This window comes from Populus euphratica, unplaced genomic scaffold (genome assembly GCF_000495115.2).
Source record: "Populus euphratica unplaced genomic scaffold, PopEup_1.0 scaffold9.1, whole genome shotgun sequence".
Classification (NCBI taxonomy): Eukaryota; Viridiplantae; Streptophyta; class Magnoliopsida; order Malpighiales; family Salicaceae; genus Populus; species Populus euphratica.
The window spans coordinates 2,275,745-2,303,420 of NW_011499857.1; the positions used below are offsets into that span (position 1 = coordinate 2,275,745).

The window sequence follows — 27,676 nt, forward strand, 5'->3', positions numbered from 1 at the left end:
TCAACCGATCTCTTGTTAGTAGTAAAACCCAAATCAATAACTTAAGTTCCTTCATGGACACCATTTCCCTCGTTGTCTTTTCTTCTAATTCCTAGTGGTTCTTACTCATACACTAAAACAAACATATTTAATCTGATCAACAAACTCGATTTTTGTTTTCATACACTTTACGAATAGAATATTGCGATGTTAGGTGGGCATGAAAAGTTTTACGCATGTATACTTGGATTGGTTCGGTAGAATATAACTCTATCTTTATGTTTTAACTTTTATAATAACATTTCTCAGTTAAAATCTTAATGTGTCTCTCTCTTCTCTTTTTTGGAAAACGAGATAATTGAATTATCAAGGAAAGATGGCAAATAAGCCGAAAACACATACAAAAGGCAGTAGATGCCAACGGTGAAAACAGAGCACAGGACAGCAAAACACTGGAAAAGAGAGAACGTCGAGGCAGAAGTAATCATTTTGGCCTCACTAAGCACTGATATACAGTTGTCTTATAAATTTCTTATCTCGGTCACTTGATTCCTATTGCATACACATGCTTTATGTGAACATGAGACTAGGAGCAATTATCGCCGATGCTCCGCTGAATTAAAAAAAAAAAATTTCCTAGCAGTTCCGACCCCTCACTTTGTGGATGTCCTGAGCACGATATGTTTATACCTCAAGCTGGTTTTCTTGTTCGGACAAGCACTTCATTGTATTTTTTGAGTTTTAAGAATTCAGAATCGACATCTTGCACTACCTACAGATGCAAACATCTGTTTAACCAATGCTAGCACCAACCTTTTCTCTCCACTAATGATACATTATCTTATTGTAACTTTGCACTCCATGAAATACATGATTCCACCTACCACCATGAGATATAAACATGATGAAGATCTATAAATATTTTCAATCATAGGTAAACACATTCAATTAAGTTCATTCAACAATCATACATTTCCTTCATTTTTTATTCTTTTTTATTTTCCTATTTGTTATTCCTTCTACATCTATTATCATGTGATCATCTATTTTGATAAAGAATTTGTTTGTGCAGAAATAACAAAGTCTAGAAACTAAATCTATATTCAAGTTCATGTCCTTCAATTAAAGATGCATGCAATCATGGAAAGCTAAATTCATTGGTCACTGTAAATGATATCATGTACGTATAAATAAAGTAGGAAAAGCCAAGTAAATAAGTAAAAAGAATTCACGAAGAGGTATCCTAGCAACCACGCATCACATGGAAGGTACCTATGAAAATTCAAGAGGAACGCCTCTATTAATTTTTTAGTTGGAAGAGTCTTCCAGTTTAATTATTAACTTTGCAAGTCATTTTATAATTGTATAGGTTTGAAGATAAAACAGCAAGGAGACAAAGAGGAGGGAATAAATTCCTGTGCAGTGGGCGCGGCAGGCATGTTTTTCCACTACATGGGAGTCCGACCTACTCAATTTATACGTCTCCCTAATCTTCCTTTGAAGGCGACTCATCTGTTGCTTGAGATCTTTAGCAATCTTTTTTAATTCTATAAATAACTTATTGCAAGTAGTGGAATTGAGAGCAAAAAACTGATGGATGGATTTGGCTTCTCGGGCCGCAGGGGGCTAACATTTGTATTGAAGAGCCTGATGCTTCCAGCCAGTACCGCCGGAGTATCTTGCCCCTTGATCTGTGGGATGCTGTTTTCTACGGTGGTTTGTTTAATTTGCCAACCCTAATTATAGAGGAGTGAATTGTAGAATTGGTTGAAGAATTCATTAAAGAAATTGGTTGAAGTGTTTTTTCTCTGACAAAGCTGATATACATTATTGATTAATTGTTTGTATTAAAAAAAATTATACCTAATACCCGTCATGATAGATGATTAATTTGACAAACACATCAAAATCGAGGGATTAATTACTTTACTTTTTTTTTAATGGAATGTAAATAAATTCAATTCCTATATTTATTAAAAATTAAATTCATAATTTTTTTGTTTGATACCAAGACATCACTACTAATGAGCCGAAAACTTAATTTTTTAAAATTATCTCGGTCTTAGCAATGTAATTATGCAACTTCAAAACTGTTTTTTTTTCAAAAATATTTTTTAAAAAATTTATTTTATTATCATTTTATTTTAAATTAATATTTTTTTATATTTTAAGATTATTTCAGTTTGCTACTATTAAAAATAATTTTTTTAAAAAATAAAAATATTATTTTAATATATTTATAAATAAAAAATATTTTAAAAAATAATCACTATCACATTTTATAATACATTTAAAATCTCAAATATTAAAGATAAAATAGAAAATAGTCTTAGCTTTGGTCTGCTGGTCATAAAAGAAATTCAGAACAGAAAAATTGTTGTTTTCTTTCCGATAGATGAAATAAAAAGTTCTTGAAGTAGAAGGAGATGGAGACGCAGTCGATACACCGAGAAGTGAATAGTTTCCATACGCACGAAATAAAAATCAAATTCATGGAGACTAGTTATGTGGCGTGGTTGGCCTTATAATTTAGAGCTGATCCAATTGTGAGATTAAATCAACCAAGCGCGCCGCATGAGTTCCATTACAGTCACAATCCGATGCAAATAATTTTGTTCGTTTTGGAACATGCTTGGAGAATTGTCGGACTATGAAATTTATTCAGCACTTGGAGTTGTTACATGCCGTGGAGGTAATTGGTTGCCAGACGGAAGTAATTTTCTTCAATCGATGATGATTGTTTTTTTTTTAAACATGTTTTTGAAAAAATTGAATTTTTTATTTTTAATATGTCAATATTAAAAATAAATTAAAATAATATTATTATAATAAATCTTCAAATAAAAAATAATTAAAACACGACTACAATATCAATAACAGTCAAAACCCGGCTCCTACATTGCATTGACAAGCTTTGTTTTTAGATCGTGCCCCCTCTTAGTTAAGGGCAAGGGTGAACTTAAAAGTTGTACAGAAGAATGGCAACTGCCCCTCTTACCTTTCCACACCTGTCCTTTTAGTCCTTATACTTTTCATCTTTCCATGTAGAGCCAATAAAACATATTCATAATTGTCTTATTTCTTGCCTAAATAAGAATACTAGGAGGATTTTGTCTTTTCCATGGTACTAGAGTTGATGAATGTCGATATTTTTATTTAGTTCAATTTATTTACCATTATTATCCATTCAAGTAATTGATGAGAATCTCATAATTTTTTTGCTTTTTTAAAATATTACATAACTTGAGTATTTTTTTTCACGTTTCGAGAATAATTTGATCTCACAATGTAACACAACTACACCAATCAAGTACATACATATTGTAGTAATGTTCAGCACAACCACGTGCATGTCCGAAAAGGATTCATTATATAATCATTCATTCATTCAGCCACTCATATATTTTGGAGGAGAAGCCGATCCATCAAGAACTTGGCTCTAGCTAATGGAGGCGTAATGGAAAAGAAATTAATTGCAGTCATATTAGAAAAATAAGGAAGAAAAAACGGGTTTTATTTTGGGCCATTGTTTTTCTTCTTTTTTTTTCCTGGTTTAGATGCTTTGCGGTCAAATTCAAAATTTGAAATATGATCAGCAACTTCTATATATGTCCTTGAAGATGTCAAGGAAGGAGTTCACTCTTTATGACAATTTGATCGAAGAGATAACCTGGAAACTACATAAAAAACAACTAAAATGAAAAATAGCAATTGATAAGATCCATCTGTTATTTGTTTATTTATCAAACAGTTAAAAGAAATTAACAGGAGGTGGAATATTAAAAGAAAAAAAACAATAAACATGAAATTCTTGGTTGCATTTTAATCACCTGCAGGTCAACCCTAATCAATATAGAGGGAGAGACTACTTTTTTCCATTATAATATCTCGAACGGACAGCAGAACCTAATTATTGACATGTCAGCATATAACAGGACACTTTTCAACATTGAACTGCTCTTTATTTTTGCAGATCTCGATATCAAATATTCAGCCTAGAGCCGCCTCATTGTTTTCTTTTAGCCTTGGTTTTCTCTTGGGGTCGATGCCATACCATGAATCTTGATAGACAGCGGTAAACCAAAGAAATTTGTTCGTGGTGAGAAAAAACAATCATCATTGTAGGCTTTCTTTTGTGCTCCTGCTGAGAGATAATCTAATAGAACATACACACACATCTTATAGAACGTGAATACCTCTCAAATCAAACGTTATTACAGCATGATGTCACTATGTCTGTGCAATCTTCTCTGCGCACAATTCCACGTATCACTTCTTAATGTAACTTTTATTTTCGTCCTAATCATATATATATATATATATATATATATATATATATATAATATTCATCTATAAATGATGGCTTATCAAAAAAAGAAAAGGATGAAAATTCAGCTATATGGGATCACCCCTTCAAAGAATAATAAACCACCGATTAAAAAACTTCAGAAGAAAAACAGGCCATTTCAAGTTCAGTAGCTAATGGAACTCCTCGAATAAGCAAAAGCAAAAGCAAAAACAAAAACAAATATATATAAATTAGTACGTGGTTTGGCTACTGACCAACTATATATGCAGTGCATGTGCATTTATGATAGTATATATTTTGCAATCGAACAACATGCAAAACGTACGCTGCTGATATCCTAGATCTAACTTATTACATTCTATTATTATATGCATCTCTTCAAAATTGTCACAGCTTTAACCTTGAAGTACAACATGCTCCTTCTTTTTTTAAATTTGGAGGCTATAAAATACCCCAGCTAAATTATTGTCCTTTTTGGCAAGAGGTGTAATATGATCAGGATCGCCAGCAACTTCTGCAGGATTCAGGAAGGAAGAAAAGGGGAATGCCTAAGCCTCGATCCAAAAAACAGAAGGCGAGGAAACGGATTTGAAAGGAAAGGAGAAAACCCAGGAGAGGTTAGCAGCAATGCATTGACCACTGTACGAGTACGTAATAGTCCATAAAAAACATAAAACAGGTTATGACATGTAGCGTAGCTAGCCTGGGGCTATGACTTTCCTATCTACCCAACAATAGCCCACTAGCGCACACGTGAGTATGTTCTCTGATCAAGTCAACGCCTCATGCGCCCCCCATTTATTTTGAACCGTGTGGACTCACACAATAAAACCAGTTTTTATTTTGGTTATTTTTATTTTTTTATTTCAAAAATATTTTTAAAAACATTAAAAAATATATTTTATATTTTAAATTAAAATAAATTTTTATTTTTTATATTATTTTGATTTTTTGTTATTAAAAATATTTTTTTTTAAAAAAGCAATCCTACGATAAAACACAGAAAGGACACGTACGTAGCATAGAGATGCCGACGCGTCCATTACACATCTTTGTGACGGCCAAACCTTAATGTTTTCTTAACCTAAAATACATATAAATTTAGACACATCTGTCCATCCATCTCTATATATAGCAGGTCTTGATAAATCCATGTAGCGATTTATCAGATACAAGTCCAAAACATTTTACAGGGACCAAAGCAAACCATTCTTTGTGATCTCTTGTAATCTTCTATATTATTCTTTTGCTTCGCTGTTGTGCCCAGCCAAACCAGCAAGCCTTCCAGGCTCATTCTTGTACTGGTTCTTAATTTCCATTCAACCCCCACAGTGTGTTTATCTAGGAATATTTAGAACCTATCTTTCTTTTGTTACTGGTAGATGTTTTTGGAAATTAAACTGACAGTCAATCCTTTACCGTAGATTTTCTTAACTGAAGGATTTTTTTAAGGCCACCTTTCTTTTTAACTCAAAGCTCTCGAAAATGGCGTGTTTGGTAGCTCGATCAGGGAGGGAGCTGCAGAGATATGATAACCTGGGCCGCCGCCAAGTAGTCGGGTGAGTCTTAATTTTCCTTTTCTCATCTTTTATTTTCTAGATTTTAGTACTGAGATTGCGTATAACTGCGTGGGCCCATGAGTTTTCCTTCTCGATGACGACGGCCTTTCTCTCCTTGTTTGATGGCAGAAGAGTTTTTTCTTCTTCTGTTTTTTTTTCCCCTCTTCTTTGGCGTGGCCCCCATTTATGCTCGCTTGTCCTTCATGGACATTCTATGTTGTTTTCGTTTCCTTTTGATTTCTTGATTCAAATAAACAAATCATGATTAAGTTGCTTATATTAATTAATCAGAAATATCTCTTATTATGTTACTGAATGTTTGAAATTTCAGATGCATTCCATATAGATTCAAAAATTGCAGTGATGGTTCCGTTGGTGATGAATTGGAAGTACTAGTTATCACTTCACAGAAGGGGCAAGCCCGAGGAATGATGTTCCCTAAGGTATACAAAAAATTCAAAAATGGCTTCGCATTTTTCCTCTCATATATCAAGGGCCTAAAATTGCATCACTGACTATGCTTTAACATACATTTTACCTGCTGGCTTGTCAGGGTGGTTGGGAACTTGATGAATCTGTGGAAGAAGCAGCTTCCAGAGAATCGCTTGAAGAAGCCGGGGTTCTTGGCAATGTTGAGGTTGGTGTCTATTAAGCCAACTGTAAACTAATAACCACTGTAATTTTGGTCTTCTATTTTTTTATATTATATATTGGTATGGTTTTTTAATTTTGTTTTTAATATGGATGCTTATACATGGCAGGACGGACTAGGGAAATGGAACTTTTTAAGCAAAAGACATGGCACATTTTATGAAGGATATATGTTTCCTTTGCTTGTGACAAAGCAACTTGATCTTTGGCCGGAGAAGAATGTCAGGCAAAGAATTTGGGTATGTTGCTTTAATTTCTTCTGCTGCACCATATATGTTAAATAATTTGCCCCAATCTTGTGTGCCAATAATTAATATTATTATACGTGAAAACAGATGACTGTGGATGAAGCCAGAGAAGTTTGTAGGCATTGGTGGATGAAGGAAGCCTTGAACATATTAGTTGAGCGGCATAAATCTCTGCAACAACAGAACGAAGAGAATGTGCTATCGTGCTCTGTGAGATAGAAAGGATTAGATTAATTGTACATAACACATATATTCCCAAGTCTCAACTCACCATGTCTTCATGTAAGAATGCAGAAGACGGATCAAGATTGAACTAGTAAACAGAACTACCGGTTCTTTACTGTAGGCTCTTATAATAATTAAACCGAAGCAAGGAAAAGTAGCTGAAAAATGTAAAATGTAAATGTTAATTTCTCTGGTGAGATATTATATCCTTTACTTTCCATGTAAGGAGTTATTTGAATACTATGTGTTCATACTTCCTCCCGTCTTTTAATTTGTCTGCTTTATAAACCTGAGTAAAGACACCTTGATGTCATACAGAGTTCATCCAGCCAACAAATTAAGTCCTGTCCCTACATCTTGATACAATCCTTTTGCCATTGCAACACACACACACACACACACACGACATTTCCAGAACCTTACTTCTGTTCCCTAATAAAATTCCTCCTGATAAAAAACCACTGCCTTGATTGGTATCGTTGGTGTTTGTCACAGGCTTAACTGTGATGAGAACCCGAAATGTATTTTGTTAGTTTTTTGGCCTGGAATCAAGATGAACGAAGCATCTTGTTAATTATGATGACAACGAATATGTTGGAGTAGAGAATTCTAAGTTGAGGTGACGTGCAGCCACTAATCAATTTCCAGGCATCAGATTCTATGCCCCACTTTCAATGCCCTTCCTTTTCATCTACCAATTTTTACGACGAGATAGCCAATGGTTTCATAGCACATGGCCAACCTGAAAACATTTGACAGGTTGTAGCATGCATGAACGGGTAGATATCAAAATGAAAAAAAAGAGGAAAAAAGGATAAGCTTAAAAATAAAATAATAAAGGAAACGCTATAGAGATAGCACATAATTTTTGAGGATGCAAAATAAATATTTCTTAATAATAATTTTAAATTTAAATTCTCAATGTTTAGGACTAAACTGTAAACTTTCTCAAAATTTAGGGTTGCCATATATCGCACCCTTAATTTTATATCTAGTTCCGCGCTACTGGGTTGTCTAGTTATGTGGGGAAAAAAATGGTGTGCAGTTACCATCAGCCTTGGATGGTCCCATATTTTCAGCTGTCAAAAGGCTCAAAGGTGCTTAATTGATACTGTTGTGTTTTTAAAACACAACTGATTTTAGTTCTTTTTAATTTAAAAACGATACTTTAGTTAATATCTATTTTGATTTGAAATGAAAGTAAAAATCATTAAAAAAATTATATATAAAAAAACTAAATAGGGTCCCTTGCATTTAACTAAAAGCACAACTGCTTTTAGGACCCATTTTTTTTTAATATAAATAAAAACCCTTTCCATCAATTTTTTCTAATTATAAATACCAAATATGCTAGTATTTTTTATAATTCTATCTCAAAGTTCTTTTTATACAATTTATTTTATTTAAATGGTGTGTGTGTATAATTAATACCCTATTCAACCTCCTTTCTTTAACGTAAGAATTACTCTTATAAAAAATATATTCACGTGTTAATTATGTAAATTTAAGAAGTCTTAAACCATTTAATATAAGTGAAATGTATTTATTTAATTTTTTTAGTACAATCTTCATTTCGTATTTTACAAGTAAAGCAATAGACAGTATTCATAAACACAACACAATAACTAATTATTAAATACTACTTTTATTCTATAATACAGCATCAAATAGCATAACACAACACAAAATATAACACAATAATATTAAACAGGTAGTGGCAAAACTTGTATACCATTAGCTTGCCATTAGAATATAATTAAACCTCCAATTACACCACATATTTGTTCATATAGATAAGATCAATTACTCTGTTAGCTGCTGTTTTAATTAGTTCATTAGGCATTAACAATAGAGCTTGATGTTCTTCTTCATGGCATATTGGCGTTGAAAAACCTTTCCTATCTAATATTTCATATTACAGAATCAACTCCGCCATCATTGACACATTACCATTGGAAGATCAGTCATCCTTATTCTTTAAATTAAATGTCATTTTATTTAAACCCCCTCTCCCTCGCACACGCAAGCACGTACATATGGAATCGAAACTTGGTGAATTAAATCCGTGGCAGGAGAGTGCTGATCAGTACTTGCTCTAGCTAGTGTCGGGCTCGATCATATCGAGAATTCTTTAAGTAGTTAATTTTGCAACTGATATATGAAGATTTTGAGAGCCTTGTACTAGCCAGTGCTAGCGAGGAGCCAAAACAACCAAGTTACTTTTTATTTACGATGCGAGAAGCTACCTTTTGGTTTGGCTTGAGGAAATGATTTGATCTCCTTCAATGATCAGCTCCGGGACCAAATGTATATGGATATTAATGGCCTCCCTCAACAAATCCAAGATCTTGATTACTAATTTACAATAGCTAGATCCTGGGTAATTTCTTGGACTTGATACCAGACTGCTTTTGTTTGGAAAAACATACAAGTAGACTCCGTTCCTTACCCATTATTTGATGCTTTGTCATTCTCCACCCTGAACAGGAAGTGGGTGCGCATCCATCCTGCACCAGAAAGGCGCAATTTGCAGCACTGTCATTGGTAAGAAAAGGAGGTTGCGTAACACAGGAAAAACTGGATGATTACTTATGGTCTAGCCGCTTATCAAGTCTTCATGCTTTCACATTACTATATACCAATTCAAATTTGACCCGCCAGTATGCTATGCTTTGTGTTTCCGCTTGTCTGGATCAACGGAAATGTCAAGCTCTCTCCTATGTAACCTGACTCAAATATCGTAATCGTCCTTTGCCTACATAAGTTTTTCTTTGGTTCAAATGACATCACGTTAATTAGCCCAATATTGGCAGATGATCAACTTAATAAAAAAAATACAGAATTTGACTTCATTCCAGAAAATGAACTAGCAGACAAGCATCTGCTTCTTACTTATGGATATGGCAGCGCAGCTACTTTGTTGCTAGATTGCTTGACTACATACATTTTCCTGGCTTCGTCAGTAATAGAAATATTTGCAAACAAATTAATATTTCAGTGGGCACTCTTGGCCTCGACGTTCTGTCTAGAATCAGCCAGAAGAAAAGTCTAGGAAGTATTTAGAGTCCCAAATCCTCCCTGAAAGTCAACTTCAGCTGCATGTAGTAGCTGAACTGCTATACTCAGAACAAACTTTCATTTCCTCTCAATCATCGCTGGAACTATGGTTTCAAGATCTCAGCTCTTTCCGTCTTAGGGGCGTGTAATAGTAAGACTCAGTAGGTAAAACTAAAATTTAATCCTAACATGCAAGGCCTTTAAGTCTTTGTTATCATCGTGATGATGAAATATGGAGGCGCGCAGGTGGTTAGGTTAAATTTGAATCCTTTAGCCTTGGGCTGGGTTGTGTTTAACTTTATTAGCTTTAACTTTTTGACGGGCTTCTTTGATTGGGAGTGTCCATTTTTATTATTTTTCTTTCAGAGTTGAGCCCAGTCCATATTAAAATGATTAATTATGCACTCCACCTAGTACATTAATTAATTAACAAAACACGGTCAGTTACTATTACCACCTTAACCAAACATGTAACAGTATCTTGTGTGTTATTTATTTATTTATTTATTTTTATTTTTTAATAATAAAAAAATTATTTTTTCTTTAATTTTAGCTGAGAATTTTATATCATAATTTTTTTTATTTTATATACTGAAATCATAGATTTGTTTTTAAAATCTTCAATATTAGATTTATTAAAAGTGAAGCATTATAATTTTTTAATATATTTTTTTATAAATTTATCATGATTTCATAATTAAAATCTTGTGTTTGATGAATTAATTTTAATTAACTTGATTATTTTTTAATTGTTTTTTAATTGATTTATTTTCAAAATTTATTATTTAATTTTAAATTAGTTAGAAATTATACTGCATTATTTGTTTTTAATTTTTTTTATACGCAGCACATTCACACCCTCGTGCAACCGTCAGCCTTTTTATCTCCTAAGATTGCCACGTGGACGCATTGCACACAACTCACGAACTCTTTTTGGGTCGAGCTTCATTTATTCACGAAGTGATCTCTTTCTTTCCTTCTTTATATTTGGCATATCACATCATTTCTTGTGCAAGGCCATCACCTTCTCTCTTTCTTAAATGTCTCCTCTCCCTCTTGGCATAAGGTTGGTTCGTTTGTTGGACTCCATCAAAACTTGCCTTCTAATTTTATTTTTCCTTTTCTTAGTTTCTGGGCTTAGAGTTTTTTTTTTTTGGTATAAAGTTTCAATTTTCTTGTTGAGCTCCATCAGAACTCGGATCTCTTTGAGCTCTGCTATCGATTATTAAATCTGAGACATAAGTTCTTGGGCTCTATCAGATTGGAAATCTACGGCCTTGGGCTAGCTAGGTCGTGTTTAACTTCTAGGGGTCCTAGCTTGGCAGTGTCCTCTTTCATTATTTCCCTTTTAGTGTTGGGTTAATCTACAGTAGAATAGTTAATTACCTTGGTATTTATGGCGTTTCGCTTATATCGTGCTTGTACCTCTTTCTTCCTCTTTTTTTTTTTTTTTGATTTATGTGGGTGTCCGGGCCAGTTTACGCGCACCATGACTAATCCCCACGGCTCACTGAACATCCTGCAAGCTCAGTAAACAAGTAAGGTACCGCGGGGATGACAGGCGTGCATGGTGAGATTCGAACCCAAGTGCGGAAAAAGGGGACAAACCCCTCCTACCGCTAGGCCAGAACTTCACTTGCCTCTTTCTTCCTTCCTTCTTTCTTTCAATATGGTACATTTATACCCCAACAATTTATTTGGTTTTTACACAAGTTCCCAATTGATCCATGTTGTATTTGGAATTAGAATAGGCTGACCCTGGCTGCTGGGGAGACTTAGTTTATAACAAGTCTGAGGCTCTGGGGACAGGTGTTCAGGTCCGAGAGTTGCGACGATTGATGCGCAGTCACTAAATGATGGATTTGAAGAGGAAAAACGTAAGCTGTTTGATCCCAACAAGAAGCTGTTTGATCCAAAAAAGAAATCTCTCTCATAAAATATACACTGAATGGCACTAGAGTGGTGAATGAAGCGCATCCTCCCTTCTGTGACTATAAACACGACATGAAGACTTGTGTAATAGCATCCATCCTGATAAGATGTATAGCATGGTTTGCTATCAATGAAGGATTTAAACCAAACTACACGTGTGTTGTTTGCAATTTAGAAAATAAAGGTAAAGGTCATAATATTCTAGTATTTACATGTTCTGTCGCCAAAAGAGTTACAGGGAAGGTCTGGGGATGATGACTGTGCAGAATTAATCTAGATGGGTGAAAAGCGACTCGCAAAAGAATGCCTTCCTTCTTATTGTTCTTAGTCCTTACAATGGCATGACGTGCTGGCATTTACACTGCCTGGAAAGATAAGAACACACACACACACACACGCAAACCCTTATAATGCTCAGTTCCTTGGTGTAACTGCTCTAGTGAGATTGACCATTCATGCCCGTTCAGCTTTGGCTTTGGAATTCAAAAGCTGATACAGAAAGTTGCTCAAGCTCCAGGATTTTCTAATCTGTGCAGCAGTTGCCAGTTTTGCAGTAAGCGTTTGTTTTGGCTTGCAGTTTTTGCAATGTTGATTCCTGTCAATTATTTTTATTATATTTACTGCATTTTTATAGCTTTATTGTAGGGTAACTCGGTGAGATCCTACCTTATTTCTCTTTTGATTATCTCACCTTGCATAATATTTTCTCAAGCTCTTTTTTCCCGTGATAAAACCATATTCCTTTCCTAGCATTTCATATTGTACATGAAAGCCAGATCGGGATGCAATTCTTGTTTCAACCTACTTGAAAATAAAGATAATCACCATCCATCATCATAAAAGTAAAATTTGCAATCACCATCTATCATCCACTACCCAGGTCCGGGGCAACTTATTGTCGTTTCCAAACACACATACTTTGTATAAAACCACCTGTATCTCCCCCCCTCCTCTGTTCCAGTTCAAAAGTTCCGCAAATCCAACCTGTCCCTTTAAAATCTATAAAAGGAAACCTTAAAATAACGGTCACTTGCTCATTTTCCCGCCCCAAAGAAGGCTCCCTATCCTTAAAAAATGCATAAGCTCTTTCAATTTCGCCATGAATATCTTTCTTTTTCCATTAAAAGCTGTTATAAAAACCCTAAGTTTCTTCTACCCATTTCACATTTACACAGTTTCTCCAAAACCCAGGATCTAGACTTCGTTTTCGAGGAGGTAGAAGTCCTCGATTCTTCAAAACCCACAAACCAAAAAAACCATCTTCCATCAAAAACTAACGAACCGTCCGATGACAGCCAACCCAGTGAGCGAATGGAATCGACGGTTCAGATTTCCCATCCTTGGCCTGAATGGGTGGATTTGATGGAATTGCTGTTAAAGAGAGGGTACTTTGAAGCTGGTGGAAACCCAGTGGGAAACAAGGAACTGGGTTCCAAGGACGTCAGTTGTATTAGAACCGCGTGCCTCAATTTTGCACGGGATCGGTTTGGACTTATAAGGTATCCGAGATTAATTTGTGGGTGAATGATTTCGCCTCTAACTTTTGATATTGCTTCTTCTTTTTTTCATTTATAGAGTAGTTTCAGTTCCAGCTTTGATTTTAAGCAACTTGATTATATTTTTCAGTGATTATTGTTTCTAATGTGCATGCCACCTGTTTGATATTTGGTTAATGTGAGAGAAATAGCCTCTCTTTCTCATGCTACTTTTGCTGCCAGGTTCTTCTCGAGGAAAGATATTGGGGTTATTGCAGGATGCGGCTGCCCTAGCATAGATAGAAAAGTTGTAAACTCTGGGAAACGTTTAAGAGCACATGTGGGCATCAACGAAGGACATGTATGTACTAAAAATTTTCTCCCGAAAAGAATGTTATGGTAAAAGAAATCTTTTCTTTTTATTTTTTCAATGTTTCTAGGCAAATTTTCTAGATCAATCAGTAAGGGATGCCTCTGTATATTGATTATCTTCGTAGGTTTGCAGCTCCTGCAACTTAAGGGGAGACTGTGAAAGGGCATATGTCAAAGCACGAGAAGATGAAGGTGGGCGGACTGTGGATGTCATGCGTATTCTGCTGACATACGGGCTCGATTATGTTTCCGGTACAGTGGAGAATAAGCCGTGTCAAAAGAACAAAATGGTTAAAGAATCAGTGAGAAGGCTGCTGAAGGAGGTGGTCGGCCTTAGCAATGACGAACTTGTCTCTGACCTCCCTAATGGCAAACCCTTGAAAAGGGGTCTCCCTTTACCAAATAATTCGACTACACAAGATAAGGGCCCAATAAATGTTTCAATGAAGCCTGGCGATTGGCTTTGCCCTAAGTAATTTATGATTTGATCTTTTGGCATTTTGAATTCGCGGCATCTATAGTTTTTTTGTCTTCAAGTGGCTAACCTTCCTTCTATATATTGTTTGTTAGATGCAACTTCCTCAATTTTGCCAGAAATGTTAGATGTTTGCGGTGTGATGGATTGTACCATGAAAGGCTAAAGCATCTATGCGAGGATCAGGATCATCTTCCATTAAAGAAAGGAGACTGGATTTGTGCAATGTAAGGATTCTTAGATTCATTGGTATTCTATTACTCAAGGCTCTGCGTTTCCATTGACTTTTATGCCTACAGATGTAATTTCTTGAACTTTGCCAAGAATACAAGATGTCTGCAATGCAAAGAGAAGCCTCCAAAGCGGCATCTTAATCCTGGGGAGTGGGAATGTGAATCGTGGGTTATTTCCGCTTTCAATTTTTCTAGATTTATAAATATTTATAAATATGCATACTTAAAATAGTTCCTCTCTATTGTTCTATCACAACCATACTATATATATATATTGTGCAGGTGCAACTACATCAATTTCAGAAGAAACATGGTATGCTTGAAATGTGATCATAGAAGGCCAAAGACATCAAATTGTTTAAAGTCATCTACTGAGCTTGAACATGGCAAGGGAGATAATCCTGAGCAGAGTAGATTGAAGTTTCTTCATAGTGGAAATGAAGCAGCTGATCATAAATTTGTAGGAGAGCATGGAACACATCACAACAGAGGTGCAGACGTGTGGAGATTTGTGGAAGAAGAAAGAGAAGATAATCATTCAATTTCATCGAATGGGGGTGTGAGATTTGTAGATTTCCCTATTGCAGGAGGAAAGAGCAGTTTGTCTCAAAATGCCCAAAAAAGAGAGAGATGGAAGCTAGAAATGTTGGAGAGGAGCAAAGGTGGTGTGCATGTGGAAGAAGATGAAAAGGGATTTGAATATGCCAACAGTCAAAGAAGATTCAAGTACCTTGAATCTAGTGATGATGAAGATATGGCTGAATGGTTTGGACATGGAGGGAAAAAGGAAACATGATGTTCTGGAACTGAATCTGAGAAAATTCTTGATTGATAAATGCGTTTTTGATCAACACTCACTTGATGTGGATGTGACAGATAACAGAGAGGTCAATGGTAAAAGTTTTGTTGTGGTTTTGCAAACTTGACGAATCCCTGTTGTAGATGAGATGGAAGTTGTCAAAGTGAATAAAATAGGTCACTGAGAAAATTGTAAGAGGACATGTTTGTTACCAAATTAATATGCTGAAAATTATTTTGTCTCTTCCAACCTCTAATATTTGTAATATAAGAATGACAGCTAATTTCAAAAATATTATTACATTGGAGCATTTGTTCGTTCACTGCTTATAGTAAACTTTCAGAGAGTTTCCATCCAACTCTTTTGTGAAGAACCGTAGCATATGACATGATGATGAACTGCTGGTAATACTTGGTTTCCCTCGAGATGTTATCTCCGGAAAGGGTCCATACAAGCTGCCCCTTTTACTGGGATTGAAGGAAATTGCAATAGAAACTCTTGGTTCATGGAAAGGATTTCCCAACACTATGATTTACGCTTCTGTGCTGATCATTGGACATGATCATGAGTGAAGAAATAGAGTCTCAGTAGGCAGTTGATGCATTTTATTTGAGAGCATGAGCGAATGATCAATTTGCAAGGTGTCGGGTTAGAGTTCAAAAGTCATTAAAATATTCTAAAGGCCATTTACAATGGATGTTTACTTGGAGTTTATCTCCAACATTGATCACAAGAGGCGCCCGGAACAGGCTTAACATCCACCCATTTCTGGTTTACAAAAACCTAGAAAGTTTTATTCATAGTGGGATAAGGCTTTTTTTTTTTTAGAATTTTGAGTTTTATCAAAATATATTAATTAATAATTTTTTTAAAATAAATTTCTCATTAATTTATAATTTATTTAAAACATGTTAATGATGTATATTAAAAAGTTTATATCAGAGATTAAATTCCAACACAATCTTAATTTTAAAAGTGAGCAAATCCTACTTTTAATCTGTTCTTAAATATATCTATTAATCATGTTATCATATAAATTTTTCAATAACTTTAAGGGTGTTAAGGATTGTGGTTGGACTGTATTTTTAAAAAAGTTTTTTTTTAATTTCAAATTATTTTTGGTATTTTGGATCATTTTGATATATTGATATTATAAATAAATTTAAAAAATAAAAAATATTATCTTAATATATTTTCAAACGAAAAACACTTTGAAAAGTAGCATTTATCACTCTCAAACAAACACTTCATTACTAATCTTGTTCTTGCAAATATAAAGAATTTCTAATTTAAAAAAATTGTTTATTTTCTATCCAAATAGATAAATAAAATATTATTTTGATGTATTTCTAAATAAAAATAATATCTATCACATTTTCAAATAAATAACTAATCACTAAAAGTCTAATTGGGAGTGAGAGTGAGTAGAAATTACTTTTTAAAAAGCTTTTCTCTTAGTAATATAAAAAAATAATATTTTTTTAATTTTTAAAATTTATTTTTTATATAAATACATTAAAATGATTTAAAAATATTTAAAAAATAAATTTTAAGAAAAATCCGTCCAAATGGAATCCCAAATCCCAAATGAGGCCTCAGTAGGTAAGCCTTGTTTACCTCGAACCGAAGCCTCGTAGCCCACAACAGAAGGCAACATACCTCTACACCACCATGTCAAGCTGGGACTATGACAGCATCATCTTCAACAGCAACTTTTTCTCATAATTGCCCCTGTGCTAGGTCGGACGATGTAATGTCATTAAAACCGCTGCTTCGAAACAAGTTGGCACTATCCTCTGGGTATAAATACACTCCATCGCAACAAATGGTAAAGAAGTTCATGAAAGAAAACAGAGAGACCGTCTCAAGGGAAACATAACAAAGGGAAACAATGGGTTGTTTGATGTCTGGTGATGTTTCTGTTGGGTGAATTAAGTGAGATATGGTGGTGATGCCTGAGTCGACAAGGCCTTCGACTCCGAGTCTGGAATCATCGAATTGTTTAATGTCTTTAAAGCGGTTCCTTCTCATTCCGGCTGATGCTGGTTTGATTCTTGATTCTTTTTGCACTTTCTTTCGTGGTGGATGCGACTCTCTGTTAATGTTAGTGCGTAGCCTGGAGAGTTGAGGAGTCACACTAGACAAAGCAGACAGGAACTTTTTTTCTCTCAGCTTTCAATTGGGTAAGGTGTAAAATGACAACATTCTCAACTTTCAACAGTCTATTTTATTTTCATGAAATCGTAGGTGCAATAGACCTTAGGACCCTCATACGTCTGTTTACTAAAATTACTAGTTGCCAATCTCATTCGGGTCAGACTAGAAGGGAAAAAGGAAGAAGAGGATATTCAATTTAGATCTTAACTCGCCAGAAACGCAAAGCAAGGAAATGGTGGCTTTAAGGACATTGCAGGCTGCTATGATTCAGTAGCGGTATCATATTGAATCCTACCGGCCGTCTTAAAAGAGCTTCTGGATACTTGATACGTAAAAAATGAATAACTGGATCCTTGATATCTAAAAATTGTATCATATTTGTGTCTCTGTTAAATTAGTTGAAATGGCATCTATAAGGCATGGATGTCGACAAATAATACAATGTGAAAGTTTCTGTACAGTAGATTATGCAAGCAGTACTTCATTTAAGAACATTCCAACCTAATGTTACTGCAAGCCCATTATTGATTTAGAATGACTTTGTAACCTCACAAAAAATATGAAATTTATGCTTTTCAAGAAATCTAAATCTGCCGTCTTTTAAACAAACATACTATCAGTGTGTTATAATTGTAATAGCATTTACGTAATTCAGGGAAGTCGATTCAACTTGAGTTACCATTACAACATGTGATCATAGGGATTGTATGATCCAAATAATGCCATTATGCAATTAAACTAACCAACTTCTAGGCATAATAAATTCCAGGGCGAATATTAACTGGCTACACTGTCCAGTAATCCATATTACAAGGCAGTGTTCTTTCCTGTGTACTCCATGCCTCACAGCTTGTAGTAATTTGTCAAAGATTTTCCATCCAACTCTTTTGTGAAGAACCTTTTTATATAATCCGTGTATGTAAACTCCCGATAAGCAGCTGGTTTTTCTGGTGATATTAGCTCCGGAAAAGGTCCAAACAAGCTATCCCTCTTGAGTGGGCTGAAGAAGATTGCAATTGAAACCCGTGGTTCTTGACAACCATTAGCCAACACTCTATGCTCATTGCTCTTGTACTCGTCATTAGACAGAATCTGAAACTCATAAAGGAACACATTAGAATTTAAAGCTTCAGAATTTCATCCTGTTTGCATATCAATCTTTAAGGTATCCAGGGTGACAAGTTAAAGAGCAGTGAGACTAGTTACTGGTTACTAGTTCCTACCTGCATTATATCCCCAACATTGATGACAATAGCACCAGGGACAGGTTTAACATCCACCCACCCCTCCCCATGTTTAACCTGCAAACCACCAATCTGATCCTGCAGTAATACTGTTAAAACTCCAGGATCTGTGTGAGACATAATCCCGACTGTTAGATCAGGCTGGGGACAGTAAGGATAATAGTGGGCTGCCATAGTCCTAGCATCCAAAAATGTCAAGTCCTTCAACTTCCCTGCATTTAATCCAAGGCCTTCACATAACAGTTCCATCAACAGCTCTCCCAATTGTTTGGCGCATTGATTCCAATCAACAAGCTCGTTTCTACATATCTCAGGGATTTCTTCAAGCTCTGGTAAGTTAGGGCCAAGAGTCATCTGGAGTGTGTCCCTGCAGATGGAAATACATTATGGCTTTTGTACCATAATAATTGAAAATCTGTATCCCAAGAATGCGTGAACACTGTCTTTCTAGACATGTATTATTGCAGATATCCATTAGATCAGGGACTATTACCGTTCCTTCAAGTGAAGTTTTGAAAATTTTGGAGGATTATGCTGTTGGAAAGATTAGAAGAGGGGAATTAACAGTTAAACTATTTAAAATCAAGGAATTCATACCCATGGATTCCCATGTACCTCATATGTAAATTGAAATTCACGGACAAAAAACTAGCCAATAACTAAATGGTATTCCATTCCATGGGAGGGAGGAAAATGGATCAAAAAAGTAAAAAGAATTAAATTATTAATTATTAACTTTTTTATTAATGCGGATATTTGTACCAGTTTAGACCTTGAGTAATTTCACAAATCATTTAATTGATAACAATTATATAATCCTCGAACCGTAATTTCCAGAAAATCTAACCAGTACAACTTCATCTCTCTCTCATGTTTGAATTATTAATTATTAATATTATAGGACAGGGATTCAGATAAATCAATAAAGAGAAAAATAATATTCTTATGCATGTACCGATTCAGAATCAGAATTGAATGATCTACTTAAAATCAAATTGAAAAGAGACTTAGCTGCGGAAGCTGTCGCTCTGATTGAGAATACCATTCATATCAAATAGTATAAAAAAATATTTTGGAATTGGAAGGGTACATAAACAGGGTATTTATTACCTCCAACTAGCAGCTTTAGAATGAAACAAGTCGACGTTGGAGAGGAAGGAGACGCCAGACCCCATCTCTCTACGATACCACCGCATCTTCTCCTCTGTGGGCAGTTCATGAAACCCCTTTATAGATCCAATCGTACGGTCCAACACTTCCAGAGGAACCCCATGATTAACAACTTGAAAGAACCCGAACTCACGACACGCATGGCCAACTTTATCGACTACTGCTGACCGTCGATTCGAATCCTCCAAGCCCGAGATATCGATTGTGGGGATCAGATTGGATTCAGAATCGGGTAGTCGGGTACTCCTCTTGGATTTGAGATCCGACAGGGTCTCTGGCGGGTGAATAAAAATCCGAGGAATTGAGGTGATGCCTGAGTCAATTAAGCCCTTGACTCCGATTTTGGAATCATCAAACTGCTTCACTTCTTTAGAACGATCGTACTCTTGACTAGCAGTATCATTGATCATCGCTGCCATGATAATTTTCTTGTTTCTCTTTTGGCTAACTCTTTTGCTATGGCAGGAGTAGTATTCTTTGTGGTGGCTGTGAGTGTTGCCGGTGCAAAGAGGGAACTGGGTAGAGAGCATTGGAAATTATCAGTCTTCGTTCATCTAAAAACATTTTCCTTGAATAAATCGCTTAAAATATCTACTAAACTAAAGTGTCTTTTTCCAAGTTCCGGAATTAACTTCTGCTAATAACGTGTAAGATTCAATCAAATAGAAACAGACAATTTTAAGTTTCGTCGATTCTATTTTTTTTTTTTTTTAGTTTCGTCGATTCTATTGTGTGCTGTCGTTATGTACTTCACTTGTGGTGTTTGGTACGTGGTTTTAAAAAAAATTATTTTTTATTTTTTTAATTATTATTTTTAAATAATTTTGTTACTCTGTTATAAAAATAAACCTTATAACAAATATATATATATATATATATATATTATTTTTATATATTTTAACATTTTAACAAATAATTTTTTTCATTTTTCCAAATAAGCCGGTAAGTATAATTGGTTTTCTATTATTAGAAAGGTCGCCTAACTCGTTTTCATGCCGTTGTACTCACCCAGATTGAGTTTAAATTTTATACATGTGTGTATTGTTTTTTCTTGGCAAATTGACAGTGACTTGATAACTTGAAGGTTAATTTTAACCCACCGAGTTTCTTTCCTGAAGGTCATCGTCACGTTTAGAGTTTTAATCCATCGGGTATGCTATACAGTACTATATACCAAAATATAATGTTGAGCCGTTAAAATACTGAGAAAAAAAATCATGTTTTAATAGTCAAAATAAAGTATCAATAACATGGTGTATAGGGTGAGGGGTGATTTGAAAAGCTTGTTTTATATTATTTAAGGTTTTATGTAATGGGTGTATTGACATATAATAATAAAAAAAAAAAAGACTGATCTGTTTCTTATAAACTATACTGATGATTTAATCTCTTTCTTTATTAGAGATGGAGTTGAATTTACATTTTAATATTGGCATATCTTGTATATATATTGTAGAGTGGAAATCCTTTTTATTATTATTATTATTTTACAACATGTCATTTGGTGTTTAAAGATTGTAATTGAACATTCATACCCTTCTATGGCTGGAATGTTTGACCAAGTTTGACAAACATGTCATTTGGTGATTGAAGATTGTAATTGAAAAATAAATTTGAGAAAAAACTGGAAAAAAAAAAAGGTATTGTAAACTACTACGGTATTTTATCTGGATAATTTTAGCATATTTAGTAATATTTCTCGGTACGAAATGGATTGAGAATTTAGGTAACTCGTAAATTAATAAATAATGTTTTGGGGAGTAGCTATCGTCACAATCCCTCTCTCTCTTGCCATAACCTTGTTAACTCCTTTTTTTTAAATGACTAAAGTGTCATTATATTTTTTTTATACTATTTTTTCACTAATTTCAATTAATTAAAAATCAATTCACTCGGCCCAGTTAATCAAAACTCATTACCGAAGTGAGAAACAGAAAAAAAAAAAAAAAGGAGAAACAATCTCAACTTTGAATTTGAAATCATAAAAGATGAGCAGCGACCTATTTAAGATCCTTCATCTCTAATAAGAGAATCCTAATCGAACACTACAAAACAGCAATAGCACGGCAAAGCAAACCCGCCACGTAAACCACAACTCCCCTTGACCTCGAACATCACATCACCACCACCACTCATCACAGCCACCGCTCCTTTCTCAACCTTTTAAAATCAATCAACATGCAATTCACTCAACCACTTCAACAAGAAATTCACATTAAAGATTCTTGAAAAGAATTATCCAACAGTGAAGAAGGGAAAGGGAGAGAAAGAAATCCAATAGTGTTTTTAATTAAAATTTAATAAAAAAATTATGCAACAGCGAGATCAACGAGCATCAATCGGTATTCAATTATTTTTGGGTGCATTTTGAATTTTGGGTGGTGGTGGTGGTGGTGGTGCTGCCATGGTTGGTAATAATGGTAGTAAAAAAAAGTAGTAATTAAAGAGATGGGCCATTGAAAATCCGGGTATCAATCAAGTTGTTGATATAAATTGCTAGCATTATGACCGAAATCATCATCTACTTCTCTCTTCTTCTTTTTTGTCTTTAATTTAGTTAAGGATTCTAGGTATTTGAGACTCTAATAAATGGCTGTGGAAGAAGAAAAAGGACACGTGCTTCTCAATGGAGAGGAAAAGAAGAAAAGAGAGGATTGTTCAGTCATTTAAATGGATAGCTAAAAATAAAAATTTAATATTTTAGTTTTTTTTTGTTTTTTATATTCTAAAAAAAAGTTGGATGGAATGTTAAAATATTTTTTTTCTACAAATGTTATTTTTATATATTTTTAAAATAATCAAATCTAATAAAGTAGGCCTAAACTAATAAAATTTAGTCATGTGAAAAAAAATAATATTAAAATTATTAAAAAAATAAAACACATATTTATTCCATTTTAATAGAATTAACTTTTTAAATAGTTTTTGTTCATTAGAATATATATGATAAAAAAGTTATATTTATACTATTTAAAATACTATTTTATCAATTTATTTTTTTAAAATAATATGTTTTATTAGAGATGCTCTACCTGTTAATAGCCATTTCCTTCTATAAATGGGTGGAAACTAGCTATAGTTTATTTTTATTTATTTATTTATTTATTTTAAAAAAAGAGATGCAGATTTGGATATTTTGATAACAATAACAAATGAAGACATATTTTGATATTTTGATATGCTACACATCCTTAACAAAGCAATATTTTGATATGCTACACATCCTTGGAAGTAATTAGAAATGCGAATCGGATTGTTCAAGTCACAACGGTAGCTTAGCATAGCATGGAGTTCCTTGTCTCAAAATGAAGACCTAGACAACAAAAGATTGCTTGGATTCTAAGAAAATTTATGTGATACTGGTTATAGACGTGAAGTTGTCTGATCATTCCCATCATAGAAGCGGGCAATAAGTTGCAGTTGGCTACAATTGCAGCAGAAACATGAATATCTCAGGTTACAGCTCAGCCTCCTTGGACGTCCAGTGGATAGATGATGATGCTGTTACATTTCAACATTATCAACAGGAGAAAGAGAAGACTGTAGTTTTGCGCTGGAATCTGTGATAATTAAAGCGATGCGTTTAATTTATTACCAAGACCTATCTTAGTTTGGGTTTTTTTTTTTTTATTATTAATTTTTCATCTAGTTGCAGCATAGTGTTGAACATCTAAATGATTAGACTATATTTGATGTTGTGATAATTGTTATAGTTATAGTTTTTTATAAAAAATATTTTTAATTAAGATTGGTTTGAAAAAATAGATATTTGGTTAAAATTATAATTGAAATTGAGGTTAAATAAAAAGTAATTTAATATGTTTGGTTAAGAATGTTTTTGAAATTGAGGTTATAAAATAATTTAATATATATATATATATATATATTAATGGTTTTTAATTTAAATATTGTAGAGTTAACTATTGCTATTGCATCATAAAATAAACAATACTTTGTATAAAATATTTTTTATTATTCCATTAAACCATTTACAATTCCATTACATACAAAATTCATGCAACAAGAACTACAGTTTCTATAATTTTTTGAGTGTATAATAAAATTAGATAAAATATTATCAAGAATAAAATTAATTTAATATTATAATGTGACTGAATTTAATTCACTCTACACTAGTTTTTTGAGGAAAAAAATTGTTTGACAATGCGAGTAAATTTAATTCACTCTAAACTAATTTTTTTTTAATGTATAAAAAATAAACACACTAAAAAAAAAAATCGCGCAAACAATGCAAGGGAATTGCTCTATTTATTGTTTTAACTGAACAATGCAATTCACTTGCACTTTCACTGAAACTCTGATTAACAAAAAACAGTTATGAGTTGTCTCACCAAAATTACGTGCAAAACATGAATTATCATGGGCCCATCAAAAATAAATTGTGATTTTTACGTAATTAAACATAATATTTACTATAGTTGCTTCAAACACAGAAACAACCACCTAAATAAACAGATTCTTAGCTTGGTGTTGTACCTTTTTTATTTTATATATATATATATTTTTTTTTTTCTTAGCCTGGTGGTTGGCTCAGTTCAAGATTTAGGTTATAAGTTTTGATTAGGTTATTGAATTATTTTGAGCTAATTTTTATTTAAAAAAAAACAATATTATTTTTATTAAAAAATAAATAGTTAATAAATTACAATTGAATTTTTAATTAGGTTATTCAAGTTTGTTTTTTTTTTTTTTAACTCAGCTTGTTTCTAATCTCAGGCTCATCAAATTCTAGATTAACACGTAACTGAATTTTACAATTATGATTTGAAGCATCAACATCACACGCATGCATACACGCCAATGCTAGGTGATTAGTGTTCGATAGTTCTTCATAACTATTCCATAAATGTTAGCGATCTCTCCAGTATATAAGGATTTGATGTCAAAGAAAGGAGGTGAGGCCGTGAAGTTAATACATGGCGATTCAGTAAATATTAATGGAGGGCATGTATCCACTTACGTTCGCTTGGCGAGTTAGCTGGAGAATTAACACCGCCGAATTTATGCACCCAGCAAAGTATCAAACCGGATGAAGAAAAACTAAATGGGAGGGTGCCACAGAAGATCGTCTGATAGCATGTATTAAGTCAATTTGGTGGAGGGAATAAATAGCAGCAGGCCTCTGTTTTTAATGTCATGGCAGGTACGAATGAAGAGAATTTAATGGAGCTGGCTTGGTATAATTATATTTCACCAAAAAATAATATAACAAACACCGTCGGCATAATTAATTTAATCCAATCTACATTGCTAGTTAATGCAAGCATCATCAGCAAGATATGAGCTAAAGTGCTCAGGCGACCTTCCTAGATAATTTTATTCCCAACAAAATTTCATTATTAGGAGAATTAAAATCTAGAGCTTTCATGGTTTCCCACTTTATTATATGGTTGGCTCCCCTCCCAATTCCTTTGTGATGTCTTCAAATACGGGCACAATATCTTTTTAAATATCTTACTATCCATGTAAAATTAAGCACTTGCCAGGGTGAATTAAAAAAAAACCAGGGTGAATTAAAAAAAAACATTTTCTCTTATTTGTAAAAGCTATCATAATAATTAGTTGTAATTAAATTATTTTTTGATTTAAAAGTGTAAGCCATCAGAGTTCACATTTCATGCCATATTATGAGAAGTAAATTATTATACATCCTCTCGTTATTTTAATTAGAAAACGCAAGCATGACAAATATATTTTCTATTTTATTATAAAAAACAGTTGCAAGAAAATCAAAATTACTTTATTTTCACAGTTTTTTACTTAATTATAAAATTAATTATAATATCTGCTGGTCTTACTTAATCTTCCTTGGATCATTTAAGCCCCGAGATCAAAACCCTTGAAACATTTGAACGGTTTTTTACCCTTAAATTAAATGGCTAGAGTCTAATTTTTATTTATTCTTTTTTCTTTTTTTTTTGGGGTGGAAGGCGTCAGTGGACGCAGTCAATGGTGCGGTCTCGAGTGAATTTTCTGAAATGCACGGACCAAATCTTATTTAAGATCTATTGAATTTTATCTACAGGAAGCTTGGCTTTAACTCTAGCGAAGCTGATATGGCATATAAATGATCCAAAATCATGGCAGAGCCGTCAAGCTTGAGTCCTTCTAATTTATTAGAGAATTGAAGAAGGATGGAAAAGGTTGTGGGAATCAAACAACTCCGTGCATCTAAACACGAAGTACGCCCAGTAATCTCTCTCACCTTTTTCATGAAAGTCTCACTTTCCCGAATTTTAACATTTTTCACAGCATAAAACTTGCAGCACGAATAACAAATTGATGTTTTTGCAGAAAAACTATCCTGCGGTGCCACAATGGGTTGTTATTATGTACAACACCGTCTTCTTCAGGGCATGCATCACTCATCCAGACTCAAAAATGGATCGTTTCTGTGCTGATTGCTACTCTTCTTTGTGCTCAAATTGTCTTCCAGCTCATGCTCGCCATAAGCACGTCAAGGTCCATGATCTTTCTTAACCTCATCAATCTCATCTTCTTACTGGTTAATTTGCCCAGTTGAAATGGCATTATACATTTATGTGCGGAACTTGAACATTCTCTGTTCTATACATGTTTTCCATGGTGCTGTAGATTCGAAGATATATCTATAGCGATGTAATCAATCGCCAAGACTTGTCCAAGCTCTTCAACTGCTCTGGCATACAGGTTTCCTCATTGTTAATTTACTTGCTGTCCTCAAATTTTATATAGGTTTAGAAAATAACGGCCCCAATTTTACCCGGCTGGTTTTGCAAAGTTTGAATTTTTATTTTTTTTTATCATTTTAAGGTGTTGATGTTAAAAAATAATTTTCAAAAATAAAAAATTATTTTGAAATAATAATTATTTTGAAAAATTAAAAATTAATTTTTGAAACAAGACTCGTTAATTTAATTCTCCAGATTAGAGGAACTAATTATAACTCACTCCATATTAATAAATCATGCGATCACTAAGCAAATGTTAGATAGTTAATATATATAATATTATTATTGATATTAAATCCTTAGATTGAGTGATTTTTTTATATGAAATGGGGATTTTTTTAATGGAGTGGTCACAATCAAACTCTTGAATTCGAAAGTAATTTTGAAATAAATTCAGACACACATAATTAATTTATCTTGTTTTGCTTTGTTCACAGACTTATGTTACAAATAAAGCTAGAGTGCTATTCTTGAAGCAAAGGAACCATTATCATCGTCACCAACAGCAGCAAATTAATTTCAAGGACTATAGATGCATCATCTGTCACAGAAGTATGCAAGATAATAATTCACACTATTGCAGTATTGAATGCAAGGTGCACCGCACCCTCTGTTTCCATGTATACTCTCTCCTTGATTTATATAAAAATAATTAATAATTTCAAGTATATATATATATATATATATATAAAACTCCCAGGGGTGCTTTCAGTGTAATTATTTCTTTTATTAATAATTCTCAGGTTACGGCCATTTATGGAGGCGAGTGCAGGAAAGATGAATACCGAATTCAACATCTCAAAAGGCGGAAATTAAAGCAATCGAGGAAGGGATTTCCGCTAAGAGCCCCAATGTTCTAACGTACCCCGGGGAATTAATTAATATGTATTATACTATACTGCGTGATTATGTAAAATTCATAGTATAAGATTGTAATTATTCTTGTATCTTTTACACCCCGAGGGAGAAAAAATGCTTGATTGTTTGTATTTGTTTATTAATTAGTCTCTAGAGTTTAAAGTTTTAACCTAGTAAAATAAAACTTAACTTTACAGCAAAT

At 33.7% G+C, this 27,676-nt stretch overlaps 4 protein-coding genes across 6 annotated transcripts; 3 read left to right on the forward strand and 1 right to left on the reverse strand.

Annotated features, from left to right (window-relative positions):
- Positions 1-5,406: 5,406 nt before the first annotated feature.
- On the forward strand, positions 5,407-7,326 carry LOC105123765 (nudix hydrolase 17, mitochondrial-like). The gene is made up of 5 exons (XM_011023479.1): positions 5,407-5,847; positions 6,179-6,290; positions 6,401-6,484; positions 6,609-6,737; positions 6,834-7,326. The coding sequence occupies exons 1-5, from the start codon at positions 5,774-5,776 to the stop codon at positions 6,963-6,965; spliced, it is 531 nt and encodes a 176-aa protein (XP_011021781.1). The 5' UTR covers positions 5,407-5,773; the 3' UTR covers positions 6,966-7,326.
- Positions 7,327-12,699: 5,373 nt separating this feature from the next.
- On the forward strand, positions 12,700-15,684 carry LOC105123766 (uncharacterized). Of its 2 annotated transcripts, XM_011023481.1 has the most exons (7): positions 12,700-13,459; positions 13,679-13,796; positions 13,933-14,279; positions 14,378-14,509; positions 14,582-14,680; positions 14,798-14,910; positions 14,980-15,684. In XM_011023481.1, exons 1-7 carry the CDS (start codon positions 13,035-13,037, stop codon positions 15,309-15,311), a joined length of 1,566 nt encoding a protein of 521 aa, XP_011021783.1. In that variant the 5' UTR covers positions 12,700-13,034; the 3' UTR covers positions 15,312-15,684. The 2 variants fall into 2 exon arrangements, with proteins under 2 accessions (XP_011021783.1, XP_011021782.1); XM_011023480.1 differs by having other exon boundaries at positions 12,701-13,459; positions 14,798-15,684.
- A 2,481-nt stretch (positions 15,685-18,165) lies between these two features.
- LOC105123767 (1-aminocyclopropane-1-carboxylate oxidase homolog 4-like) lies at positions 18,166-20,456 on the reverse strand. Its single transcript, XM_011023484.1, has 3 exons — positions 19,826-20,456; positions 18,695-19,082; positions 18,166-18,563 (listed from the first exon to the last, which is right to left on the reverse strand). Exons 1-3 carry the CDS (start codon positions 20,413-20,415, stop codon positions 18,315-18,317), a joined length of 1,227 nt encoding a protein of 408 aa, XP_011021786.1. The 5' UTR covers positions 20,416-20,456; the 3' UTR covers positions 18,166-18,314.
- A 5,556-nt stretch (positions 20,457-26,012) lies between these two features.
- LOC105123768 (uncharacterized) lies at positions 26,013-27,496 on the forward strand. 2 transcript variants are annotated; one of them, XM_011023485.1, is made up of 5 exons: positions 26,013-26,097; positions 26,201-26,368; positions 26,501-26,575; positions 27,054-27,212; positions 27,360-27,496. In XM_011023485.1, exons 1-5 carry the CDS (start codon positions 26,041-26,043, stop codon positions 27,474-27,476), a joined length of 576 nt encoding a protein of 191 aa, XP_011021787.1. In that variant the 5' UTR covers positions 26,013-26,040; the 3' UTR covers positions 27,477-27,496. The 2 variants fall into 2 exon arrangements, with proteins under 2 accessions (XP_011021787.1, XP_011021788.1); XM_011023486.1 differs by having other exon boundaries at positions 26,025-26,088.
- The last annotated feature ends 180 nt before the right edge of the window (positions 27,497-27,676 follow it).